A 24,143-nucleotide genomic window follows, 5' to 3' on the forward strand; every position below is an offset into this window, starting at 1 on the left:
TGGGCTCCTCTGCACACTGGGCTCCTCTGACCCTCAGCACACTGGGCTCCTCTGCACACTGGGCTCCTCTGACCCTCAGCACACTGGGCTCCTCTGGCCCTCAGCACACTGGGCTCCTCAGACCCTCAGCACACTGGGCTCCTCTGCACACTGGGCTCCTCTGACCCTCAGCACACTGGGCTCCTCTGGCCCTCAGCACACTGGGCTCCTCTGGCCCTCTGCACACTGGGCTCCTCTGACCCTCAGCACACTGGGCTCCTCAGCACACTGGGCTCCTCTGGCCCTCAGCACACTGGGCTCCTCAGCACACTGGGCTCCTCTGCACACTGGGCTCCTCAGGCCCTCAGCACACTGGGCTCCTCAGCACACTGGGCTCCTCTGGCCCTCAGCACACTGGGCTCCTCAGCACACTGGGCTCCTCTAACCCTCAGCACACTGGGCTCCTCAGCACACTGGGCTCCTCTGACCCTCTGCACACTGGGCTCCTCTGACACTCAGCACACTGGGCTCCTCAGACCCTCAGCACACTGGGCTCCTCTAACCCTCAGCACACTGGGCTCCTCAGCACACTGGGCTCCTCTGGCCCTCAGCACACTGGGCTCCTCTGGCCCTCAGCACACTGGGCTCCTCTGGCCCTCAGCACACTGGGCTCCTCTGGCCCTCAGCACACTGGGCTCCTCTGGCCCTCAGCACACTGGGCTCCTCTGGCCCTCAGCACACTGGGCTCCTCCGACCCTCAGCACACTGGGCTCCTCTGCACACTGGGCTCCTCTGGCCCTCAGCACACTGGGCTCCTCAGCACACTGGGCTCCTCTGACCCTCAGCACACTGGGCTCCTCAGCACACTGGGCTCCTCTGACCCTCAGCACACTGGGCTCCTCAGCACACTGGGCTCCTCTGACCCTCAGCACACTGGGCTCCTCAGACCCTCAGCACACTGGGCTCCTCTGACCCTCAGCACACTGGGCTCCTCTGGCCCTCAGCACACTGGGCTCCTCTGACCCTCAGCACACTGGGCTCCTCAGCACACTGGGCTCCTCAGCACACTGGGCTCCTCTGACCCTCAGCACACTGGGCTCCTCAGACCCTCAGCACACTGGGCTCCTCTGGCCCTCAGCACACTGGGCTCCTCTAACCCTCAGCACACTGGGCTCCTCAGCACACTGGGCTCCTCTGACCCTCAGCACACTGGGCTCCTCTAACCCTCAGCACACTGGGCTCCTCTGACCCTCAGCACACTGGGCTCCTCTGGCCCTCAGCACACTGGGCTCCTCTGACCCTCAGCACACTGGGCTCCTCAGCACACTGGGCTCCTCTGACCCTCAGCACACTGGGCTCCTCAGCACACTGGGCTCCTCAGCACACTGGGCTCCTCTGCACACTGGGCTCCTCTGGCCTCAGCACACTGGGCTCCTCTGACCCTCAGCACACTGGGCTCCTCAGCACACTGGGCTCCTCTGCACACTGGGCTCCTCTGACCCTCAGCACACTGGGCTCCTCTGACCCTCTGCACACTGGGCTCCTCTGACCCTCAGCACACTGGGCTCCTCTGCACACTGGGCTCCTCTGGCCTCAGCACACTGGGCTCCTCTGCACACTGGGCTCCTCTGACCCTCAGCACACTGGGCTCCTCTGGCCCTCTGCACACTGGGCTCCTCTGACCCTCAGCACACTGGGCTCCTCTGGCCCTCAGCACACTGGGCTCCTCTAACCCTCAGCACACTGGGCTCCTCTGGCCCTCAGCACACTGGGCTCCTCTGCACACTGGGCTCCTCTGACCCTCAGCACACTGGGCTCCTCTAACCCTCAGCACACTGGGCTCCTCTGACCCTCAGCACACTGGGCTCCTCTGACCCTCAGCACACTGGGCTCCTCTGACCCTCAGCACACTGGGCTCCTCAGCACACTGGGCTCCTCTGGCCCTCAGCACACTGGGCTCCTCTAACCCTCAGCACACTGGGCTCCTCTGGCCCTCAGCACACTGGGCTCCTCTGACCCTCAGCACACTGGGCTCCTCTGGCCCTCAGCACACTGGGCTCCTCTGACCCTCAGCACACTGGGCTCCTCAGCACACTGGGCTCCTCAGCACACTGGGCTCCTCTGACCCTCAGCACACTGGGCTCCTCAGCACACTGGGCTCCTCTAACCCTCAGCACACTGGGCTCCTCTAACCCTCAGCACACTGGGCTCCTCTGGCCCTCAGCACACTGGGCTCCTCTGACCCTCAGCACACTGGGCTCCTCAGCACACTGGGCTCCTCAGCACACTGGGCTCCTCTGGCCCTCAGCACACTGGGCTCCTCTAACCCTCAGCACACTGGGCTCCTCTGACCCTCAGCACACTGGGCTCCTCAGCACACTGGGCTCCTCTGGCCCTCTGCACACTGGGCTCCTCTAACCCTCAGCACACTGGGCTCCTCTGGCCCTCAGCACACTGGGCTCCTCTGGCCCTCAGCACACTGGGCTCCTCAGGCCCTCAACACACTGGGCTCCTCAGCACACTGGGCTCCTCTGGTCCTCAGCACACTGGGCTCCTCTGACCCTCAGCACACTGGGCTCCTCAGCACACTGGGCTCCTCAGCACACTGGGCTCCTCTGGCCCTCAGCACACTGGGCTCCTCAGGCCCTCAGCACACTGGGCTCCTCAGCACACTGGGCTCCTCTGGTCCTCAGCACACTGGGCTCCTCTGGCCCTCTGCACACTGGGCTCCTCTGACCCTCAGCACACTGGGCTCCTCTGACCCTCAGCACACTGGGCTCCTCTGACCCTCAGCACACTGGGCTCCTCTGCACACTGGGCTCCTCTGACCCTCTGCACACTGGGCTCCTCAGCACACTGGGCTCCTCTGGCCCTCAACACACTGGGCTCCTCTGACCCTCAGCACACTGGGCTCCTCTGACCCTCAGCACACTGGGCTCCTCTGACCCTCAGCACACTGGGCTCCTCTGCACACTGGGCTCCTCCGACCCTCTGCACACTGGGCTCCTCTGACCCTCTGCACACTGGGCTCCTCAGCACACTGGGCTCCTCTGACCCTCAGCACACTGGGCTCCTCTGACCCTCAGCACACTGGGCTCCTCTGACCCTCAGCACACTGGGCTCCTCAGCACACTGGGCTCCTCAGCACACTGGGCTCCTCTGACCCTCAGCACACTGGGCTCCTCTGACCCTCAGCACACTGGGCTCCTCAGCACACTGGGCTCCTCAGCACACTGGGCTCCTCTGACCCTCAGCACACTGGGCTCCTCTGACCCTCAGCACACTGGGCTCCTCAGCACACTGGGGTCCTCTGACCCTCAGCACACTGGGCTCCTCAGCACACTGGGCTCCTCAGCACACTGGGGTCCTCTGACCCTCAGCACACTGGGGTCCTCTGACCCTCAGCACACTGGGCTCCTCAGCACACTGGGCTCCTCTGGCCCTCAGCACACTGGGCTCCTCTGACCCTCAGCACACTGGGCTCCTCAGCACACTGGGCTCCTCTGACCCTCAGCACACTGGGCTCCTCAGCACACTGGGCTCCTCAGCACACTGGGCTCCTCTGCACACTGGGCTCCTCTGACCCTCTGCACACTGGGCTCCTCAGCACACTGGGGTCCTCTGACCCTCAGCACACTGGGCTCCTCTGCACACTGGGCTCCTCAGCACACTGGGCTCCTCAGCACACTGGGGTCCTCTGACCCTCAGCACACTGGGGTCCTCTGACCCTCAGCACACTGGGCTCCTCAGCACACTGGGCTCCTCAGCACACTGGGCTCCTCTGGCCCTCAGCACACTGGGCTCCTCTGACCCTCAGCACACTGGGCTCCTCAGCACACTGGGCTCCTCTGGCCCTCAGCACACTGGGCTCCTCTGACCCTCTGCACACTGGGCTCCTCTGGCCCTCAGCACACTGGGCTCCTCTGGCCCTCAGCACACTGGGCTCCTCTGACCCTCAGCACACTGGGCTCCTCAGCACACTGGGCTCCTCTGGCCCTCAGCACACTGGGCTCCTCTGCACACTGGGCTCCTCTGACCCTCAGCACACTGGGCTCCTCTGACCCTCAGCACACTGGGCTCCTCTGGCCCTCAGCACACTGGGCTCCTCTGGCCCTCAGCACACTGGGCTCCTCTGACCCTCAGCACACTGGGCTCCTCTGGCCCTCAGCACACTGGGCTCCTCTGGCCCTCAGCACACTGGGCTCCTCTGGCCCTCAGCACACTGGGCTCCTCAGCACACTGGGCTCCTCTAACCCTCAGCACACTGGGCTCCTCTGGCCCTCAGCACACTGGGCTCCTCTGGCCCTCAGCACACTGGGCTCCTCTGGCCCTCAGCACACTGGGCTCCTCAGCACACTGGGCTCCTCAGCACACTGGGCTCCTCTGGCCCTCAGCACACTGGGCTCCTCAGCACACTGGGCTCCTCTGGCCCTCAGCACACTGGGCTCCTCAGCACACTGGGCTCCTCTAACCCTCAGCACACTGGGCTCCTCAGCACACTGGGCTCCTCTGGCCCTCAGCACACTGGGCTCCTCAGCACACTGGGCTCCTCAGCACACTGGGCTCCTCTGGCCCTCAGCACACTGGGCTCCTCAGCACACTGGGCTCCTCTGGCCCTCAGCACACTGGGCTCCTCAGCACACTGGGCTCCTCTAACCCTCAGCACACTGGGCTCCTCAGCACACTGGGCTCCTCTGACCCTCAGCACACTGGGCTCCTCTGACCCTCTGCACACTGACTCCTCTCAGAGAACTCGGTTCAAGGAATCGACTCCTTCGTGAGGAGATGATCATTTCAAAAGCTGTTATTGGTTGATCCTAAAAGCTAGAAAAATAGTCTACTTTTGGTGATTATGGGCAAAGAAAAACCGATGAACTAAATGATAGAATCTAATCTCATGAAGATCGTGTCATTGTAAAGAATATTTGACATAAAATGGCCGACAGATCGATCTCACATCAGGAGGATCAGGAGGGAAACGGCCCCGGATCTGAGTCGACCCTAAAGTGTCGTCTCTTTTTTGAATCACTTTTTTCTGTTGCATCTTTGTTTGTATTTTCATCGCTTTTCGTCATTTTATTGTTGCTCTTTTTAGGCGTTTTTGTCACGTCTTTGTTGTGCTTTTGTTGCGTTTTAGATTTGGTTAAAGTGGAGCTGGAGAGCTCGGCTCAGGTGGGGTTAAAGTGTCTCTATGGGTTCATCTCGGACACGGCAGACGCTCAAACCCCAGTCTTGGTCTTGGAAGTAAAGTCAGTATCGGTGCATCTCGATCACTTACAACAGAACCGCCTCAGCGTCACCTCGTTCTGTCTCGTACTTTACCAACGAGAACGTGTCCTCTGGTGTAACATCACAGCTCCGCCTTCCTGTCATTTTTCATCAGAGCCATTCACAAACCGTCCGACGTGTCCTGGAATGTAATTTCCTGCTCTAATCACTCGGCCTCCTCCTCGCTCTGTCCTCGCTCTGTTTCTGATCAATAATTTACAAAGAGAAAAGTGAATGAATCAGTGACTCAAACGTCTCCTGAAACATCACAGCTCCCAGAAGCACCATGACATCACAGGGTTTGGGGAAAAGATCAAACTAAATCCAAACTGTGGGTTCATGTTGTGCTATGAGGTCATAAAGTATATCACCACGGCAACAGCAGCGAAGCAAGTGGCAAGTCTGCTTTGCTATTCATTGATTTTGCCACTCAGTATCATTTAACCTCTTAACTCCCACCTGAACGGATCCCATTTCCTCCAGTTTGGCCCAATCAAAAATCACCAAAACAGCCACAAAAAATGAGAAGAAAAACAAGGACGTAAACGCAACAAAAACGCAGGGGGTCTTAGCTTTCAAATGAGGTGCTACACAGGCCTGTATAATGGCCAAAGAGGACAGAAGAGGTTAGAGGTTCAGCACGAGACCAGTTCGGTTCAGTTCGGACCGGTTCATTTAGGGGGGGGGTTCAAGTGTCTTTAGAGTAAAGTGGTCTGGGTCGTTATGGGAGGGGCCAAGGTCATTCATATGCATGTGACAGGAAACACCCACAGCCTGATATCACTGAGCTTCAAAACACCTTTGTATCTGCTGCATGTGGCCATTAGGGGGCAGAGGAACAGTTACTGAGAAAAAAGAACAATCACAAAAATGAGGAGGAAACCTATTCTTTTTAGTTCGACAGTGAATTCTGAAATAAAAGAGGGAGATCTGAGGCTCCTCTCATTTGGGCCTGTCTTACTGACATAAATATGAGGAAAAATCTATCATTTCATTGAATGATTTCACATCAAAATCAGGCACAGGCCATCACTGAGTAGAGAAGGAAACAATGGATACATTTTCTGTGAACCAGTCATGATAGAGCCTTATGAATATGCAAGCTGACTATTGGCCTGACCAATCAGAGAGGTGACAAGCCCCTCCCCCCTCGCCTTTCCCCCCAAACCGGTCGAGTTTGCAAACCTCTCCAGACCCCATGGCTGAAGTGGTCCGGGACTGGAGCGGTTTGGACCCCCCTTTGGGAGCGGAGTGGTTCACTTTAGGCTGTGGAAACACCTTCAAACCGCTCCGGTCTGGGCCGGTCCGGTCTGGTCCGGTCGAAATGGGGCTTTAGAGAAAACTGGACCTGGAGTATATTCCTCCCGTCTTTAGCCGCTGCCTCTCCCACAAAGGAAATGACCATATTTGGATTACAGGGTCATCTCGGTCACAGCCTTTCCTGCTACACGTGGATACCAAACATGTGAGTATTTGTGAATGACTAAGCGCGGGAAAGACCAGGGAGCGGCGTCTCACCTTATAATGTGCACAGACAAAAGAACGCGCTTCACTGTAAAACCTGACTTGTTTATCTAACTGTAGAGCAGGTAAAGTTTGGCCTGAGGCGGCAGAGGGTCCGGCTCGTCCAGCCGAGCCCGAGGTGACGGCAGGACAGTGAAGGCGTCGCGTTTCCCCCCAGGGACGTGTTTACTTCAGCTCCGGTGTCACAACAACCAGCTCTACTACAGAAGCTGACGCTGCTGAAAGAGAAACGTGAAACTCGATCCCTCGCCAGCGCCGGTGAAAAGCAGAGGTGGCACGTTCACCGCAGTCGTGTTTGCAAACAGTACGGCCGGAGCGGAACACACGCCAGTGCTTCTCTACAGAGGAGGGGGAACACACGCCAATGCTTCTCTACAGAGGAGGGGAACACACGCCAATGCTACAGTACAATCTCTACAGAGGAGGGGAACACACGCCAATGCTACAGTACAATCTCTACAGAGGAGGGGGAACACACGCCAATGCTTCTCTACAGAGGAGGGGGAACACACGCCAGTGCTACAGTACAATCTCTACAGAGGAGGGGGAACACACGCCAATGCTTCTCTACAGAGGAGGGGGAACACACGCCAATGCTTCTCTACAGAGGAGGGGGAACACACGCCAGTGCTTCTCTACAGAGGGGAACACACGCCAGTGCTTCTCTACAGAGGAGGGGAACACACGCCGATGCTTCTCTGCAGAGGAGGGGAACACACGCCAGTGCTTCTCTACAGAGGAGGGGAACACACGCCAATGCTTCTCTACAGAGGAGGGGAACACACGCCAATGCTTCTCTACAGAGGAGGTGAACACACGCCGATGCTTCTCTGCAGAGGGGAACACACGCCAATGCTTCTCTACAGAGGAGGTGAACACACGCCAATGCTTCTCTACAGAGGAGGTGAACACACGCCGATGCTTCTCTGCAGAGGGGAACACACGCCAATGCTTCTCTACAGAGGGGAACACACGCCAATGCTTCTCTACAGAGGGGAACACACGCCGATGCTTCTTTACAGAGGAGGGGAACACACGCCGATGCTTCTCTACAGAGGAGGTGAACACACGCCGATGCTTCTTTACAGAGGAGGTGAACACACGCCAATGCTTCTCTACAGAGGAGGTGAACACACGCCGATGCTTCTCTGCAGAGGGGAACACACGCCAATGCTTCTCTACAGAGGGGAACACACGCCGATGCTTCTCTGCAGAGGAGGGGGATTTGAAGAGCATGTTTACGCTGAATGTTAGTCAGATTTCACTCTTAATGCTTTAATCCTAATGTCAGAATCTAAAAAAGACTACGCTTATGTAACACGGGTGGGAAATATGTTATATTTCCTTTAATGTCATTCCCTTACATTACCTGCGCTGTCCCTACGTTTAGTCTCGCGAGCGTAGCGTCACCCGCTCACGTGACTCCTATCGCGCTCTATATTATCCAGCGTTCCAATATGGCTGACAGGTGCGGTGGCTAAGCCTCGGGGAAGTTTGAAGCCGGTATGTTTTAAAGTTTTCGTTTACCCGCAGATCACGATGACAACTGTCCAACATTGTACAACTGATTGTTAACTTATAGGCGCCGACCATCAGGGCTGATTCGTGAGAGTGTGTCGATGTTGTGATATTGAGCGGAGTTGGTGAGTGAATTTGTTGCTACTGTTAGCTACTAGCCGGCCCTATGTATTCCTTATGGGCGGGTTAGCAGGGTTAGCATTGGGCTTTAAACCCCGTTTTTACATTGTTTATTTTATCACTTTTTGTTGCTATAGCAAACCAGAGATTTCCAGGAAGTAACTACAACATTACACTTATTCCATCCATCCAGCAGCCTCAGCAGAGACACCCAGACTCACACCTCCTCCAGCTGTTCTGACCCCGAGGCCACACCTCCTCCAGCTGTTCTGACCCCGAGGCCACACCTCCTCCAGCTGTTCTGACCCCGAGGCCACACCTCCTCCACTTATTCATTCACAAATCCTGACATGTTTGGTATCCACGTGTAGCAGGAAAGGCTGTGACTGAGATGACGCTGTAATCCAAATATGGTCATTTCCTTTATGGGAGACAGTGCATGTGGTGCGTTCCAGGTGATTGAAGTCGTATGTAAACAAACGGCTAATGCTACAACCGTTAGCTCACACGATGCTAACGTTAAATGAACGTTTCTTCAAACCAGATCTAATCACAAACATGTGAGATAACGTTGTGTTGAAGCTGTGACTAAAGCAACGTTCACGTCACTGATGCCGTGGTTTTGTTACAGTTTTAACATTAGCGGCTCCTCCACCGGGGGGCGCCATCACGGTCTTCATCTCGTATACGAACTCGTGGCAGTTTTCAGGTTTCCGAGTTTCCGAGTTGTAATGACCAGCTCGAGCGGCTCCGAGGCGTTTCTCCAAGTGAGAAATTTACCAGTTGCCAGGAACGCACCAATAGATGTGCATGGAATCGCCCATATATGGTCATGTTTGAAAACAGTTAAAGGGGAAAACAACACAAATCTAAACTTTCTCTAATTATTCAAAAACTGCTTTAACAAACGCTGAATTATGAAAATAGTTTCTACTAAATAAAGATACAAAGACATGGAGAGAAGCAAAGTGGTTCAACAGCCCAGAAATACATAAATAACGGATCATGCTAATGCTAACGCTAGCTAGCACTAGCTACAACTGCCGTTTTCTTGCTTCTACTGAATAAACTTCCACATGGACCTGATTTAGACTTGACTTTATTTGTATGTGATGAATAAAAGAGTGAAAAACTGTGTTTCCCAAAATATTCTATTTCCTTGGTGAGGCCACGCCCCCTTTCATGACGCGAGGCTGTCGGGCGGTGGCGCAGCAGTTAGCGCTCGTGCTTCACAGCTAGAATGTCCTGGGTTCGATTCCCATTCCCCCAGTTTGCATGTTCTCCCCGTGTCTGTGTAGGTTTCCTCCGGGTTCTCCGGTTTCCCCCACCACTAAAAACATGTACAATAGTTTAAACAGTTTTAAACTCCGTCCCTTTAACACACACTGTCCCGACCAAATAAACAAGCACAAATATGACACAAGTATGTTTAAGATTCTGCTAAAGACCGTTCTCAGCTTTCTGTAGTTTGATCTTTGCGTGATGTTTATTTCTTCACTTCCTTATTGGACACCGACAGGAAGTGACATCATTTAGATACAGGAAAACAAAACAGTTGCCGTGCCGACCGTGTTATGTCAATGGGAAATGAGTCAAAACGTTCTGAAACTTTGCCTCTGCTTATGTCACTTCCTGTCAGCAGCTTAAAAATTCAACATTTCCTCATTAAAATTGCTGCTTCACTGAAATAAAATTATATTTATGACTGAAATATCAAATGTCTGATTTATGAGCATTTCTAGACTGTGGGATGAATAAATGAAGTGGGGGAAGGTTCTTGTGTTGCCTCATGATCGTAATTGTGTGATATCGACACATTTTTGCAACAGAACCATAATTCAATAGAAAACTTGCATTACATTCTTTACATTTACATCAGTGACCTCTTCAATAACGTCCTCATCCGGACAGAAAACACTAAAGCCTCCGATAAATGAAAGTCTCCAGTGAACGGACTGGTTTTGTGAGCGTGTTTTGGCCTGATGGCGGCTCCGTGTGCGACTGCGATGAATGCACAGTGGAGCGTAAACGTTCCAACTGCTGCACCTCGTCTCTGCCAAACCAAACCCTCACAAACCCCCAGCCCCCAACCCCCCCGTCGCTCATCCTCTCATCCCTCATCCTCTCTCCTCTCTGGACAGACATAAATATCTCTGTTTCAAGTCAGTTTTCAACAACATTGTCTCATGTTCTCGATCTCTTTTTATGGCGTGTGCATTTAAACAGCCTGGTTCTGGATTGAAGACTTTAACAGGATGTTTCTCAGTCGTCCTTGGGCCGATTTTAACCATTTAAAAACTCAGACTAACACCACGCCCCCTCAGACTAACACCACGCCCCCTCAGACTAACACCACGCCCCCTCAGACTAACACCACGCCCCCTCAGACTAACACCACGCCCCCTCGGACTAACACACGCCCCCTCAGACTAACACCACGCCCCCTCGGACTAACACACGCCCCCTCAGACTAACACACGCCCCCTCAGACTAACACCACGCCCCCTCGGACTAACACACGCCCCCTCGGACTAGCACACGCCCCCTCAGACTAACACCACACCCCCTCAGACTAACACACGCCCCCTCGGACTAACACACGCCCCCTCGGACTAGCACACGCCCCCTCAGACTAACACCACGCCCCCTCGGACTAATAAAAAAAAGAAACGCAATAATACATGAAACGTCCAGATCTTGACTTTTCACAAGTCTATATTAGTTTTTATTTCACTTCTGTCACAGAGCTACAACATCACACATAAGGTGTATTAAAGTGTCTAGTTGCAAAAAAAGCTTCCCATCCTGTTATTCAGTCACTCCCTCATTAAAACATGGCTGAAGTGTTGCCTTGGCACATTCACGTATTTCTGAGTCATCTGTAAAAACTCTGATGGCGGCCATTTTAGGGATAGGTTTGCCTGAGTCCTCCTAGGAACGCCCCCACCTCCTGGAGACGCCTCCGAGCTTTGGTCACCAGCCGAGTAACCAACCACTGCTCCTCAGCAGAACCCCCTCCCCACTGATGCCACAGACAGCGTGTGGAGGGGGCGTGTCTAAAGGCTCAGAGGTTCTTAAAGAGACAGAGGCCTATTTCAAGACATTCACTACAGCCATTTTGAGAGAGACATTTTATACAAGGCAGTTATTCTAATTTACTGAATTTACAGACCAACAGAAGGTTTGCTCATCTTCTTTAATGGTATTAGACACAAAGATTTGTTCAGAGGGATTTTGGATCTTGTTTAGTTTTTGAATAAGCTAGTTTATAATAAGATATAATATATAATAATAATTTCTCCTTATGTTCTGGGTTCAAAGCTCAATAAATCAAGCAGGAATTAGACGTTACAAAAGCCAGTAAAGTGTGGAGTCTTGTGGAGCGACTGGGACGATGACCTCATTTGGAGAAAGCTGGACCTGAGGTATATTTCTCTCTCACAGAGGAAATGACCATATTTGGATTCCAGCGTCATCTCGGTCACAGCCTTTCGTGCTACACGTGGATACCAAACATGTCAGTATTTGTGAATGAATAAGCGCGGGAAAGACCAGAGAGCGACTCAGACGTGTTGGAGTCACTTCCTGGAAACAAATAAACATCGTAAAGGGAGAGTTTGGTCTTTTTTTCGCTCTGACGTTAAATCTAAGATGCTACGGGAGAAAACCAGCTGAACGAGCGGCTGGAAACAAAACTCCAGGCCTGTTCTGGACGAGAGAGTAACTTTGAAACATGGTAAAAGGTCGATTTCTCGTGATTTCTGACTTTGGACACGGATTGGAAACATTGAAACAGTCTCCGCTGACGAAGAGTCCGCGGAGGCCGAGTGACCGCGGCGTGAAAGTCTCGTTACAGGATTATCCTCAGGTCACAGAGGGCGTTTTCACACTTTAAGGGTTTAAGTTTCCACAAACAAAAGTAAACGCGCCTCTGCCTCTTCGATCCACTCTCAGCGATCAGTGACTGAACTACTCAGAAAAATCACACATTTCTGCAGATGAAACGTTCAGAACCCAATTAAAATGTGACAAAATGTAATGTTTACAGATTTGTTCAGATTAAAGTGTAAATATGATAATCAGATAAACATGTATCAGAGTAAAGAAGACGACACTTAAGTCCTGACCTGACACTATTCCGTTGTACAATGACAAAGCACTTACTTAGTGAACGAGAAACGTAAGATTCAATAATATACTTTATAATAAACACTATTTTGATACTTTTTTCTCATTCTTATGTTTCCCTTTTGATCCTGCACTAGTTCAGACTGGATGTGCGTTAGGGCTGAACGATTTAGCCAAAAATCAATATTGCGATTTCAATTTTATTGCGATTTTCCGCGAATAACTTTTTGTTGCAATACAATTAAATATTTACTACTGATTTAATAAAGTGTTACTCACTCTTAAGTCCTTTATAATCACATGAAGATAATTCCAAATAGTCCACAGTCATTTAGCCTCATCATTTCCAATAAGCTTATATTGAATTATTTTTTTTGTAAATAGCCCAAATAATGTCTTGCTATTTGCTCTTGTGTTTTAGTCACTGGTTGTGAGAAAAGTTCTTATCTTTATCCAAAACATTCCCAAACATAAGTCTTGAAAAGTGAGTCACAAAGAACTCTGAACATCAGCAGCTAACGCGATGCTAACGGAGGAAACAGCAATAGTCCTGAGCGCTGCAGCTAACGCGATGCTAACGGAGGAAACAGCAATAGTCCTGAGCGCTGCAGCTAACGCGATGCTAACGGAGGAAACAGCAATAGTCCTGAGCTGTGGCTGCTTTATAAGCGCTGATATTTTCACATCCACGACCTACGCGCACCTTAAGTAGACAGAAGTAAACAAAAGCACGCGGTGGAGCCGGACGTCTGTGGCGTCTCTCGCCGCTACACTTCTCTGGGCCGCGGCATCAGCTGCATCAGCTGCATTGGGCCAAAATCGCGTGTCTGTGCGATTTCGAAATCACGTTGTGCAATATCGCGATAAAATCGCAAATGCGATTAATCGTTCAGCCCTAATGTGCGTGTTTTTTTGTTCAGGCACTGACTTAGTGAACCCTGCTCTGAAACCCCCCCCCCCTCACCTAAGCTCCTCCCCCTCACCTGAGCCCCCCCCCCCCCCTCACATAAGCTCCTCCCCCTCACCTAAGCCCCTCCCTTCACACCACACACACACGCTGCTCATTTATCAGCAGAAATAAGTATTATTTGCTAAACTGCAGCTTTCATGTGAGCCTCTCTTTGAGGGATGTATTTAGAACAAGATTCTTCCATTTAGAGCTAATGTTACAGCGCGGAGCTTTTCCCTGCAGCCCTTGAACGCCTCACACTCACAGCCTCTCGATGCAGCTGATCATGAGGAGGAAAAACACCTCACGGCTCCTGGAGATTATTCAAAGGACTCGCAACAAAAAACACAGAAAAGAGACAAAAATGCCTAATAAACGCAGCGACAATGCAATAAAAAAAGTCAGATTTGTGGGTCTTAGCTTTCAAATTGATGCTCTACTCTGGCCTGTGAGCTACAGTCGAGATGAGGCGTGAGTTGAGAGGTTAATCCAGGTCCTTTAAAACATGATTATCTGCTCACGTTTCAAACTGACTGAAACGTTCTCTCTCCTGATCTTCACCCGTGACGACGTGAGTCCGTGAGCTGAGCCGGTCCTATGAGCGACTCCCAGCTCTCCTCTCCTGCTCCTGCCGGATGAGCGACTCCCAGCTCTCCTCTCCTGCTCCTGCCGGATGAGCGACTCCCAGCTCTCCTCTCCTGCTCCTGCCGGATGAGCGACTCCCAGCTCTCCTCTTCTGCTCCTGCCGGATAATCGCCGCTCGCTCTCCCTCCCGCGGCTCCGGACACATGCCCATATTTGGCCCTGGCAATTACCGCGGCCCAGTCACTTCCTGTGCGGCGCGAAACGCTGAGCTCAGCAGAAACGCGCTCTTCACACACACACGGCCACAGCCCGGGCCAAGAACTCGAGACCGACGTCCTGAACAGCCCGAGCGACGGGGATGAAGGAGCGCTGACCTGAAGGCGAGACGCTGCAGGTGAAGAGGAAGAGAACATGGAGGCTGGAGCTGTGGATCAGGGACAATGTACAGCCGTCTTTAGGAAAGGAAATGCCCATATTTGGATTACAGCGTCATCTCGGTCACAGCCTTTCCTGATACACGTGGACACCAAACACTGAATTATCCCCAAATAACAACTCCTTCCATTTGTCTTCTGAATGAATCGTGGTCACAAACGAGCCTGAGCAGTTTCTCTCTGCGTCCTAGTGTTTTAGAAAAGGTACTGTGGATTTTTAGCCAGAACAGTTTTTTTATGTTTACGCTAATTTTTCTGTAACGTCATTTGTATCAAACAGAAAGTTTCACTTTACTGCCCGACACACGGCATTAGTGCCGACTTTATCCAGCTCTGTTTCCTCTGTTGATTTAAACACGGTGACAGTCGACACTCGCCCACACCTTTAGCTTCGTTACAGCCTCTTTCCTACATTGATCAAATTCACTCATAATGACGAAGTGAAATGTTTAACAAATGTCCATCCATTTCCTTCCGCTTTATCCGGGGCCACAGAGAACAAGACTAACAGCTTTATTTATAAAGCGTCTGATAGAGCGTCACGGTCACAAAGCTTTTACATGAGACACTTATACATTCACTCCACACTCGGTGTAAACTACGTTTGTAGCTTCAGCGCCCCCTGGGGGAGACTGACAGAAGTGCTGTCACGACTGCACACGTCTGCGCCAACGGACCCTCTGACACCACCAGACATCCACTCACACACATCACTCCTCCTGGCCTATTGTGCATGTTTTTAGTGGTAGGGGAAACCGGAGAACCCGCACTCCGCACAGAAAGGCCCGTCCAGGTGGGACTCGAACCCGGGCCTTCTAGCTGTGAAGCGAGAGCACTAACCACTGAGCCACCGTGCCCCCCAGGCAGCGTCTCAGCAGAGGTGCCCAGACTTCTCTCTCCCCAGACACCTCCTCCAGCTGTTCTGACCCTGAGGCCACACCTCCTCCAGCTGTTCTGACCCTGAGGCCACACCTCCTCCAGCTGTTCTGACCCTGAGGCCACACCTCCTCCAGCTGTTCTGACCCTGAGGCCACACCTCCTCCAGCTGTTCTGACCCCGAGGCCACACCTCCTCCAGCTGTTCTGACCCCGAGGCCACACCTCCTCCAGCTGTTCTGACCCCGAGGCCACACCTCCTCCAGCTGTTCTGACCCCGAGGCCACACCTCCTCCAGCTGTTCTGACCCCGAGGCCACACCTCCTCCAGCTGTTCTGACCCCGAGGCCACACCAGGCCAGCTCGGAGACATAGTCCCACCAGCGTGTCCTGGGTCCACGAGGCCTTGTCCCACTAGGACATGCCTGGAACACCTCCCGCGGGAGGCGACCAGGAGGCATCCGGAACAGATGCCCGAGCCACCTCAGCTGTGAAGGAGCAGCGACTCTACTCCGAGCTCCTCCCGGGTAACTGAGCTCCTCACCCCCAGCCACCCTGCGAAGGAAACTCATCTCGGCCGCTTGTATTCGCGATCTCGTCCTTTCAGTCATGACCCAAATCTCATGACCACAGGTGAGGATCACATGACCATAGGTGAGGATCACATGACCATAGGTGAGGTTCACATGACCATAGGTGAGGATCACATGACCATAGGTGAGGATCACATGACCACAGGTGAGGATCACATGACCATAGGTGAGGATCACATGACCATAGGTGAGGGTCACATGACCATAGGTGAGGATCACATGACCATAGGTGAGGATCACATGACCATAGGTGAGGATCACATGACCATAGGTGAGGATCACATGACCATAGGTGAGGGTCACATGACCATAGGTGAGGGTCACATGACCATAGGTGAGGATCACATGACCATAGGTGAGGATCACATGACCATAGGTGAGGATCACATGACCATAGGTGAGGGTCACATGACCATAGGTGAGGATCACATGACCATAGGTGAGGGTCACATGACCATAGGTGAGGATCACATGACCATAGGTGAGGATCACATGACCATAGGTGAGGGTCACATGACCATAGGTGAGGGTCACATGACCATAGGTGAGGATCACATGACCATAGGTGAGGATCACATGACCATAGGTGAGGATCACATGACCATAGGTGAGGGCGGGGTCGACTCAGCTCCCTCTTCACCACGACAGACCGATACAGCGACCGCATCACTGCTGACGCCGCACCGATCCGTCTGTCCATCTCACGCTTAACAAAAGTATTCACACTGCTCTGACTCTCAGAGCTCAGGAGGCTCCTGTTTTCACTGATCGTCCTTGAGATGTTTCTACAAACTGACCAGAGTCCACCTGTGCTAAACTAAACGGACTGGACTTGATTTGGACACGTCTCTATGAGGTCGCACAGTGGACAGAGACGCCAGAGCAGAAACTAAACCCTGAAGTCAAAGGTCTGTAGACTCAGACGGGTTTGTATCGAGGCTCAGATCTGGTGGAAGGTCCCGAAGAGCAAAGTCACATCCATTATTCGTAAGTTCAGAACCACCAGGACTCTTCCTGGAGCTGGGCCCGTCCAAACTGAGCACCCAGGGGAGAAGAGCCTCGGTCAGGGAGGAGACGCTCACTCTGACAGAGCTCCAGTTATTCTGAGGAAACGGGAGAACCATCTCTACCATCAGAGTCATGACAGGGCAGCCGGCTGTGTGGAGACTGATGAGGGAAAACATGAATCTAATCCATGTTGGAATGAGGCTGAAACATGACAAATATGGGAAAGTGTGTGGGGTGTGTAGACGTTCAGGAGCGTTCTGGAGCTACATCACTCCTGTCATTCAGTCGCTTTGAACCCGTGGTTGTTTTGGTTTCATGATTTCAATCTTAAATGCCTGGTGTTATGTCTTTCATCTTTCTTTTCTCTATTACACGATTCATGAAGCTGGTCGTCCCTGTTTCACGCTCGCACATCTGTATGACCCGACGATCTCGCACTGATCATCTCGAAAAGGGGAAGATTTCATCACGTGACACATGTGGACGAATCAGGAGCGAGTGACGGCACAACAGTGTCGACAAACTAAATATGCACTTCCTTTAGAGCCAGAGTAGCTCAAACTCAGACTTTCAAAGGGAATTTCGAGCTAAAGAAAATGTCAGAAAACTGTTGCATGATCCTCCTCATCGTTGCTGAAGGAATCGTTCTCGTGCTTTTACTCTTTAGAACAGCTGACTTCAAACAGCTGGAATAAAGGCGCCTTTTTGTTGCCCCTAGAGGCCGTAAGCGCCACTGCAGGGGTCGTAGCATGTTGTGTTTTTTACTCATTAATCGTCCGTGAGAGTAAATCCTACACAGAGGGATATTGTTCATCCAATTGTTCATCCAGTTACACAATGGAGATCTTTTTTTTTCACTCAAACCTGGCTGTAAACACTGTTTAAAGTGAAGCTAGCCCGCAGTTAGCATGCTAGCTTCTTCTTCGTGATTCCATTAGTGTGTATTGGTGACTCCGACCCGGTGCAAGCAAAGTTGCAATCCTGGTTTTCTGGCCAGAGACACCAGGGGGAGACGAAAGAAAGACCCCCCAATGAGGACAAGTATGGGACAAGAAAACGCCAAACGATGAGTCTTTCTATAAACCTGGACATGTGAAAATGCTGCTACTCTGACCTTCTCAGTCCCTAATGATGAAAGCTAGACTCAAACCGGCCTAAGAAGAGTTTAAAGTCAATCCAAACGGGGGATAAACCATGATTTACACCACGGTTTAGTCCCATTTAGATCTGGTCTAGTCTTGACCTTGGCCTGGTGGTGCTTGGAGTCAGAAGTTCGAGAGCCGCTGCCCTAAAGAGCTCTTCCTCTTCAGAGCTTGTTCATCGTACAGGCGTCAGTCACGTGCACACGATGACTTCACACTATCGGACTGTGTTTGGACTTTAAGACACTCTCAAACTGTGAAAAAGCCGGATATATTCGCCCCAAACACAACAACACCAACCTCCATACGATCTGTGCAGAATAACGGTTAGCGGCAAAGTGGAAAGTGACCTGGATCTCAAACTGCACAGCTGTGAGGACCCTTTGGTACAGGATCAGTGCGGCACAACAACAATGAGCTTCAGTCCAAGATCAAACCAGGGCTGAAGACGAGAGAAACTGGACTAAAGCAAGTCTAAACTGGGTGTGAGGAGTTGAGAAGCACTGAAATAGCAAACAGGCCTCCGTCAGTCCTGGATTCAGCTGGAACTAGAGATGGTAGAAGCCAAAGGAGAGAGAGAGGATCATAAGACACTCTCAATCTGTGAAAAAGCAGACGCATTTCACCAAAACACTCCAACATTTTGTTAACAATGAAAAAGCTATGTCGACTTCCTGATCTTTGAGGCAAAATGGAAATGAATGCAAGATCCAAGCGCTACACGACGAGGCTGGACAATGACCAGTGGTACAGTGTTCGTGCATCACAAAATCATATCTCGAAAAACTGGAGATTCTTCAGAAGGAGGTTTTTGGCTCCTGAACAGTGACGGCTCCTTCCCAGAAACAGAAGAAGAAAATCGCCGTCTGAAGTGGAGCAGCTTTAGTGCAGCCGGTAGAGCAGGGGTCGGTGTAAAAAGACCAAAGGCCTAAAGTAAAGCAGTACTTTCTCCACATGCCAGTGCTGTGCATAACACATGACGAAACTACGTGTTCTGTTTGGAAATCTCTAAGTAACTGACAGTATTTCTCATATTTTACAGTACTTAACCCCCTGCCTTAACCCAACACATTCCCAACACATTCTAAACAGCCACATCAAAGCAATAACATCAGCAGCTTTTTACCATCTGAAAAAACATTGCTAAGATCAGAGGAATAGTGTCAAAACCAGACTTAGAGAGACTTATCCATGCATTTGTCTCCAGCAGGTTAGATACTGTAACGGCTACTCACTGGCCTCTCTAAACGAGCTGTCAGAGCTGCAGAACATCCAGAACATCCAGAATGCTGCTGCTCGAGTCCTGACAAGAACCAGGAAATACGACCATATTAGTCCAGTGCTCCGGTCTCTGCACTGGCTTCCTGTCACTCAGAGAATAGACTTTAAAACAGCTCTGCTCGTGTACAAGTCTTTTCAAAGTCCATCTGACATGTTAGAGCCGTATGAACCATCTCGGGCCCTGAGAACTTCAGGGAGGGGCCTCCTGGTGGTTCCAGAGTCAGGACTAAACACGGTGAGGCTGGGTTTCAGTTTCATGCAGCTAAAATCTGGAACAGTCTTCACGAGGATGTGAGACAGGCCTCAACTCTGACAATGTTCAAATCCAGGCTGAAAACAGTTCTTTTTGCCCGAGCATATATGACACTGAAAGTATTTGATCTGCACTCTCGCCTTTTACTGTAATTGATTAATTTTATGTTGATGTTTTTATTGATTCTATTTGTTTTCAACTGTGAAGCACTTTGAATTGCCTTGTGTATGAATTGTGCTCTACAAATAAACTTGCCTTGCCTTCTCTCCAGTTTGACCCAAATCTAAAAAGCTTCTAGAGTCGTCTTCTGTACTCAGCTGGAGTCTCGTACAGAAGACGACTCTAAGACCTTCAATGAAGATGGAGAACTCCTGTACGACTGACACAGTCCTACACAGACTTCTTACAAAAAAAATCGAAAGAGCGACAAAAACGCAAGAAAGTGGATCAAAACTCCTAAATCAGTTTTGTGGGTCTTACACCTGTCGGCTGTAGCTCCAGTTGAGAAGCTTTGGGGAAACTGAACTGGAGAAAATGTGCTTGGTGAAGGTTAAACTCTGTGCCTCTGGTTTGTATAATAATATTCCTCAAAATCATCTTGAGGGCCAAAGGTCCGATGCTGGAGGGCCGGATTTGACCCCCGGGCCTGACGTTGCCTGGCCCTGCTGTAGAGGCCCTGAGATCTGGAATGAGACTGATCGTTCTAACATATTTAAAAAGCTTCTTAAAGGAACAGGCCACCGTTTACTGAGATATGTTCTTCCCTGAGCTTAGACGAGTTGATGTGTACCTGTCTGGTCTTTGTGCGTGTGCTCAGACAAAACAAACAAAGATGCTGTTAGCGTTTGGCCTCTCCCAGTATATTCCTATGGCTCCAAACGGGGGCGATGTTAGAACAGGTACGGATCAACTCGTCTAAGCTCAGGTAAGAACATATCTCAGTAAACGGTGGCCTGTTCCTTTAAGGATAATGTGTTGCTACTTATACTTAGTGAACCCCAGACGGCTGATAATAAATGCACAGTATTATTCTTACAAATCTTCAAGCTGTAACGATGTAAATTTAATATAAGGAACACGATGTAGAGACTGAATGAGTGAATTCAAAGCTTCCTCTTGTGTAAATGTAATCCTGTTGGTCGGTGACTGCAAACGGGTACTGGGTGGGAACATTTCCAAGTTTTATTTTCCTTTTGCAATTCTGTATTTTCTATATTTTCCTCTAATATCAACAAACATGAATGATGTATAATGAGAAGATAAGCTAGAGTCGACACTTGTCAGACCTTAAGCCAGATTTCACCAACTTCCTCTAAATAAGCACCAAAACGTGGCTAAAATATAACTAAATGAGGACAATTACAAATATAACTGACCTTTAGGGCATTTATACCGACATTATCACCTGATGTGCTGCACAGCTCGTCTACACTGGGCCTGAAGTCGACTGAACTGGGACTAAACCCTGTCTTAAAGCATTCGTCATCTCTGGAGTAAAGTCTGATGTTGCTGTTTGAGGAGCAGTGTTGGCAAACTGCAGGCCTCAGGGTTCAGCTGGAACCAGATCACCGCACACGCCAATCACATGTGTGGACCTAAAGATGCTTTCGAACTGTGAACATTTCACCAAAACACATCGACTCCACAAACCCGTCTGCGGCACCGAAACCGAGTCAAAACGAGACAAAACCGGCTCCAAAACGTGGCTCAGATGGAGCGAAATAAGACAATTCCAACTGAAACAGACCTTTGGACATTTATAAGTTCAGAGCATTGTTTGTTTGTAAAAAAAATAATGTAAAAGCTTATATTGTTCTCGTGGCTTCTTGCGATACCGATATGTTATATGCAATATATCGCACAGCCCGACGAACAAGGACCTAAAGACGTTGTGTCTAAACCAGGAATAAACCACGTCCAACACTAGGGCTGAAAGATAAATCGATATCGAGATATGAACATTCAAGATATTAATATTGAAAAAGCAAGATATAAACGATGTAGATCTTCATCAATAAAACTGCACTCTTTGGTACTACGGCTGAACGATATGGACACGATTTAATATCTCAAAATTCATGCCAGATATCTGGATACGATACGATATATCATTCATAGCCCTATTTTGGATTATGTTTTTATTTTTCTGGTTTTCTCCTAACCCATAGTTATATCGCATCATATCGATATCGAGATATGAAATTCTGTCCGTATCGTTCAGCCCTGCCCAACACCAAACATTATCTTCTCTCTTATTTAAATGAAACAAACGTCTGCAGTTGCTGTTTGAAAACCTCTGAGAGCAAACGACAGACCTCCATCAATCCAAGACTTCACCGAGCTGGAAAAGATCATTTTCTGGACTGAAGACATTCTTAAACTGTGAAAAAGACCGATATATTTCAACAAAACACCCAATATTTGTTAAAAAAAGGAAAAAGCAAAGTCTACTTCCTGATCTTCGACGGCAAAATTGAAATAAATGCAAGATCCGAGCACATCTCCACCACTACATGACAATAAAAAGTGAATCTCAAACTGCACAGCTGTGAGGCCCCTTTGGTACAGGATCAGCGCAGCACGAAACAATAAGCTCCAGTCCGAGATCAAACCAGGCCTGAGACGAGAGAAACTGGACTAAAGCAAGAACTACAGGAACTACAGGAACTACAAGAACTACAGGAACTACAGGAACTACAGGGCCTCATCAGTCCTGGATTCAGCTGGACCTAGATGGTAGAAGCCAAAGGAGGTTGTGCAGAGATGGAGAGGATCATTTTTGGACTAAAGACATTTTCAAACTGTGAAAAGGCCAAATACATTTCACCAAAACACTCCAACATTTTGTTAAAAAGATCCAAGCACATCTTAAAGGAACATTTCAGGACTTTTGACATAGGGCCTCATTTCCTAGTTATCCAGAGTTGTTGATTTCTGGAGATGCAGTTCTTATATTTGAAGAGTTTCGTGGCGCTAGGCTAACGCTAGGCTAGCACATTTCTACGATATCACCTAGCCTGCCTTAAAAACAGTGTGAAGAGTCATTTTAACCATTTTGCATTTAAAAGAAGTTATATTTGAGCAGCATCAGCTTCGTGGTTTTATAAGCTACGCAGCGGCGGAGTGATCTGCGAGAAAATAGTCCCTCATAATGCGATCATTATGTGCTCCTAAATGATTCTATGGACACATATGGTTAGTCTGGCGTTATAAGTCTCAGGTGCTCTGTGGGTCAGACTGTTTTTAATGCAGGCTAGCCGATACCATAGAAATGCACTAGCCTAGCGAAACGAAACTCTTCAAATATAAGAACTGCATCTCCAGAAATCCACAACACTCTGGATAACTAGGAAATGAGGCCCTATGTCAAAAATCCGGAAAAATCCCTTTAACCAGGACACGACATGAAAACCGTGACCGCTGGTTCTGTCTTAGAGCAACACAAACCAAAGCTTCTCCTGGATCAAACCGGGACTAAATCATCTTGTCCACAGCACATTCCTGAAGCAGAAAGGACGTTTCTCAGATTCAAATGGGAAAGGTAAGCACTGAAACAGCCAGGCCCCCGTCGGTCCAGGATTCAGCCGGAGCCAGAACCGTAGAAGCCATTCGAGGAGAGACCATTTTCAGACCTTAAACTGTGAAAAATCCAGCTACATTTCCCCCCAAAAACACACACTCCTCCGTCCATCCATCCCAGCACAGCCAGGCCACACCTCAGGCTCTCCCCCCACACAGTGCCCCCACCTGAACCCCGGTGTACCTGCTCTCCCGCCGGGACCCCCCTCTCTCCACACCTTCTGTCGCTCTGAAAGGATATGGCCACTCCGTGATCTTCTTGGCGTACTTCCTCACGAAGTTGTCCTCGCTGAAGAGGAAGAGCGAGCGGTTGACGGTGAGGCAGCTCTGGCGCACGGGGATGGGGTTGTACAGCGCCATGGTCCTCGCGCGCTGGGCCATCGACTGCTTGTACACGCGCGGCGCCCCCGGGGGTCCTCCCTGCCTGCTGCCGCCGCGGTTGGGGCCCCCCTGTCCTCCTCCTCCTCCGCCGCCCTGTCCCGCCGCCTGTCCCGCCCTGGGCACCTCGTCGCCGAAACGGGCCATTCTGCAAACACCGAGAGGTCAGGAGCCGGGCCTCGCGAGCGCCCCCTCAACATGCCCCCCGATCCGGGCCCCCCTGTCCTCCGTCGCGCTCGCGTGTCTCTGTGCGTCCCCCCCTTCGGCGCCTACTACTCCAGCTCCATCCGCCTTCAGGGGAGTGGGGGGGGGTGGAATTACAAACCGGGGGAGTCAGGGACGGGGGGAAAGGCTCCTCCGCTGTGTCCCTCAAACCCGAACACTCGATTCAATCGGTCGCTCGACTGAACCGAAAAAAAATCTCAGTTGTGAACCTGTTCATAACGATTCTGCTTCGGAGTCGATTTTCGGGGGGGAGGAAAAGATCAGGAAAGTGGCTGTTCTTGGGTGTCGGGTGTCCACGGAGAGCC

At 50.8% G+C, this 24,143-nt stretch overlaps 1 protein-coding gene across 1 annotated transcript in view; it reads right to left on the reverse strand.

The window, feature by feature from the left end:
• cacna1ab (calcium channel, voltage-dependent, P/Q type, alpha 1A subunit, b) overlaps window positions 1-23,905 on the reverse strand; it is a 217,067-nt gene extending 193,162 nt beyond the window's left edge. The window contains exon 1 of the mRNA XM_079553243.1: window positions 23,477-23,905. Coding sequence (XP_079409369.1) covers window positions 23,477-23,760 — 284 coding nt within the window. The 5' untranslated portion in view covers window positions 23,761-23,905. The remainder of the gene's footprint in view (window positions 1-23,476) is intronic.
• Window positions 23,906-24,143: the final 238 nt, after the last annotated feature.

This window comes from Gobius niger, assembly GCF_951799975.1.
Source record: "Gobius niger genome assembly, chromosome: 3".
Classification (NCBI taxonomy): domain Eukaryota; kingdom Metazoa; phylum Chordata; class Actinopteri; order Gobiiformes; family Gobiidae; genus Gobius; species Gobius niger.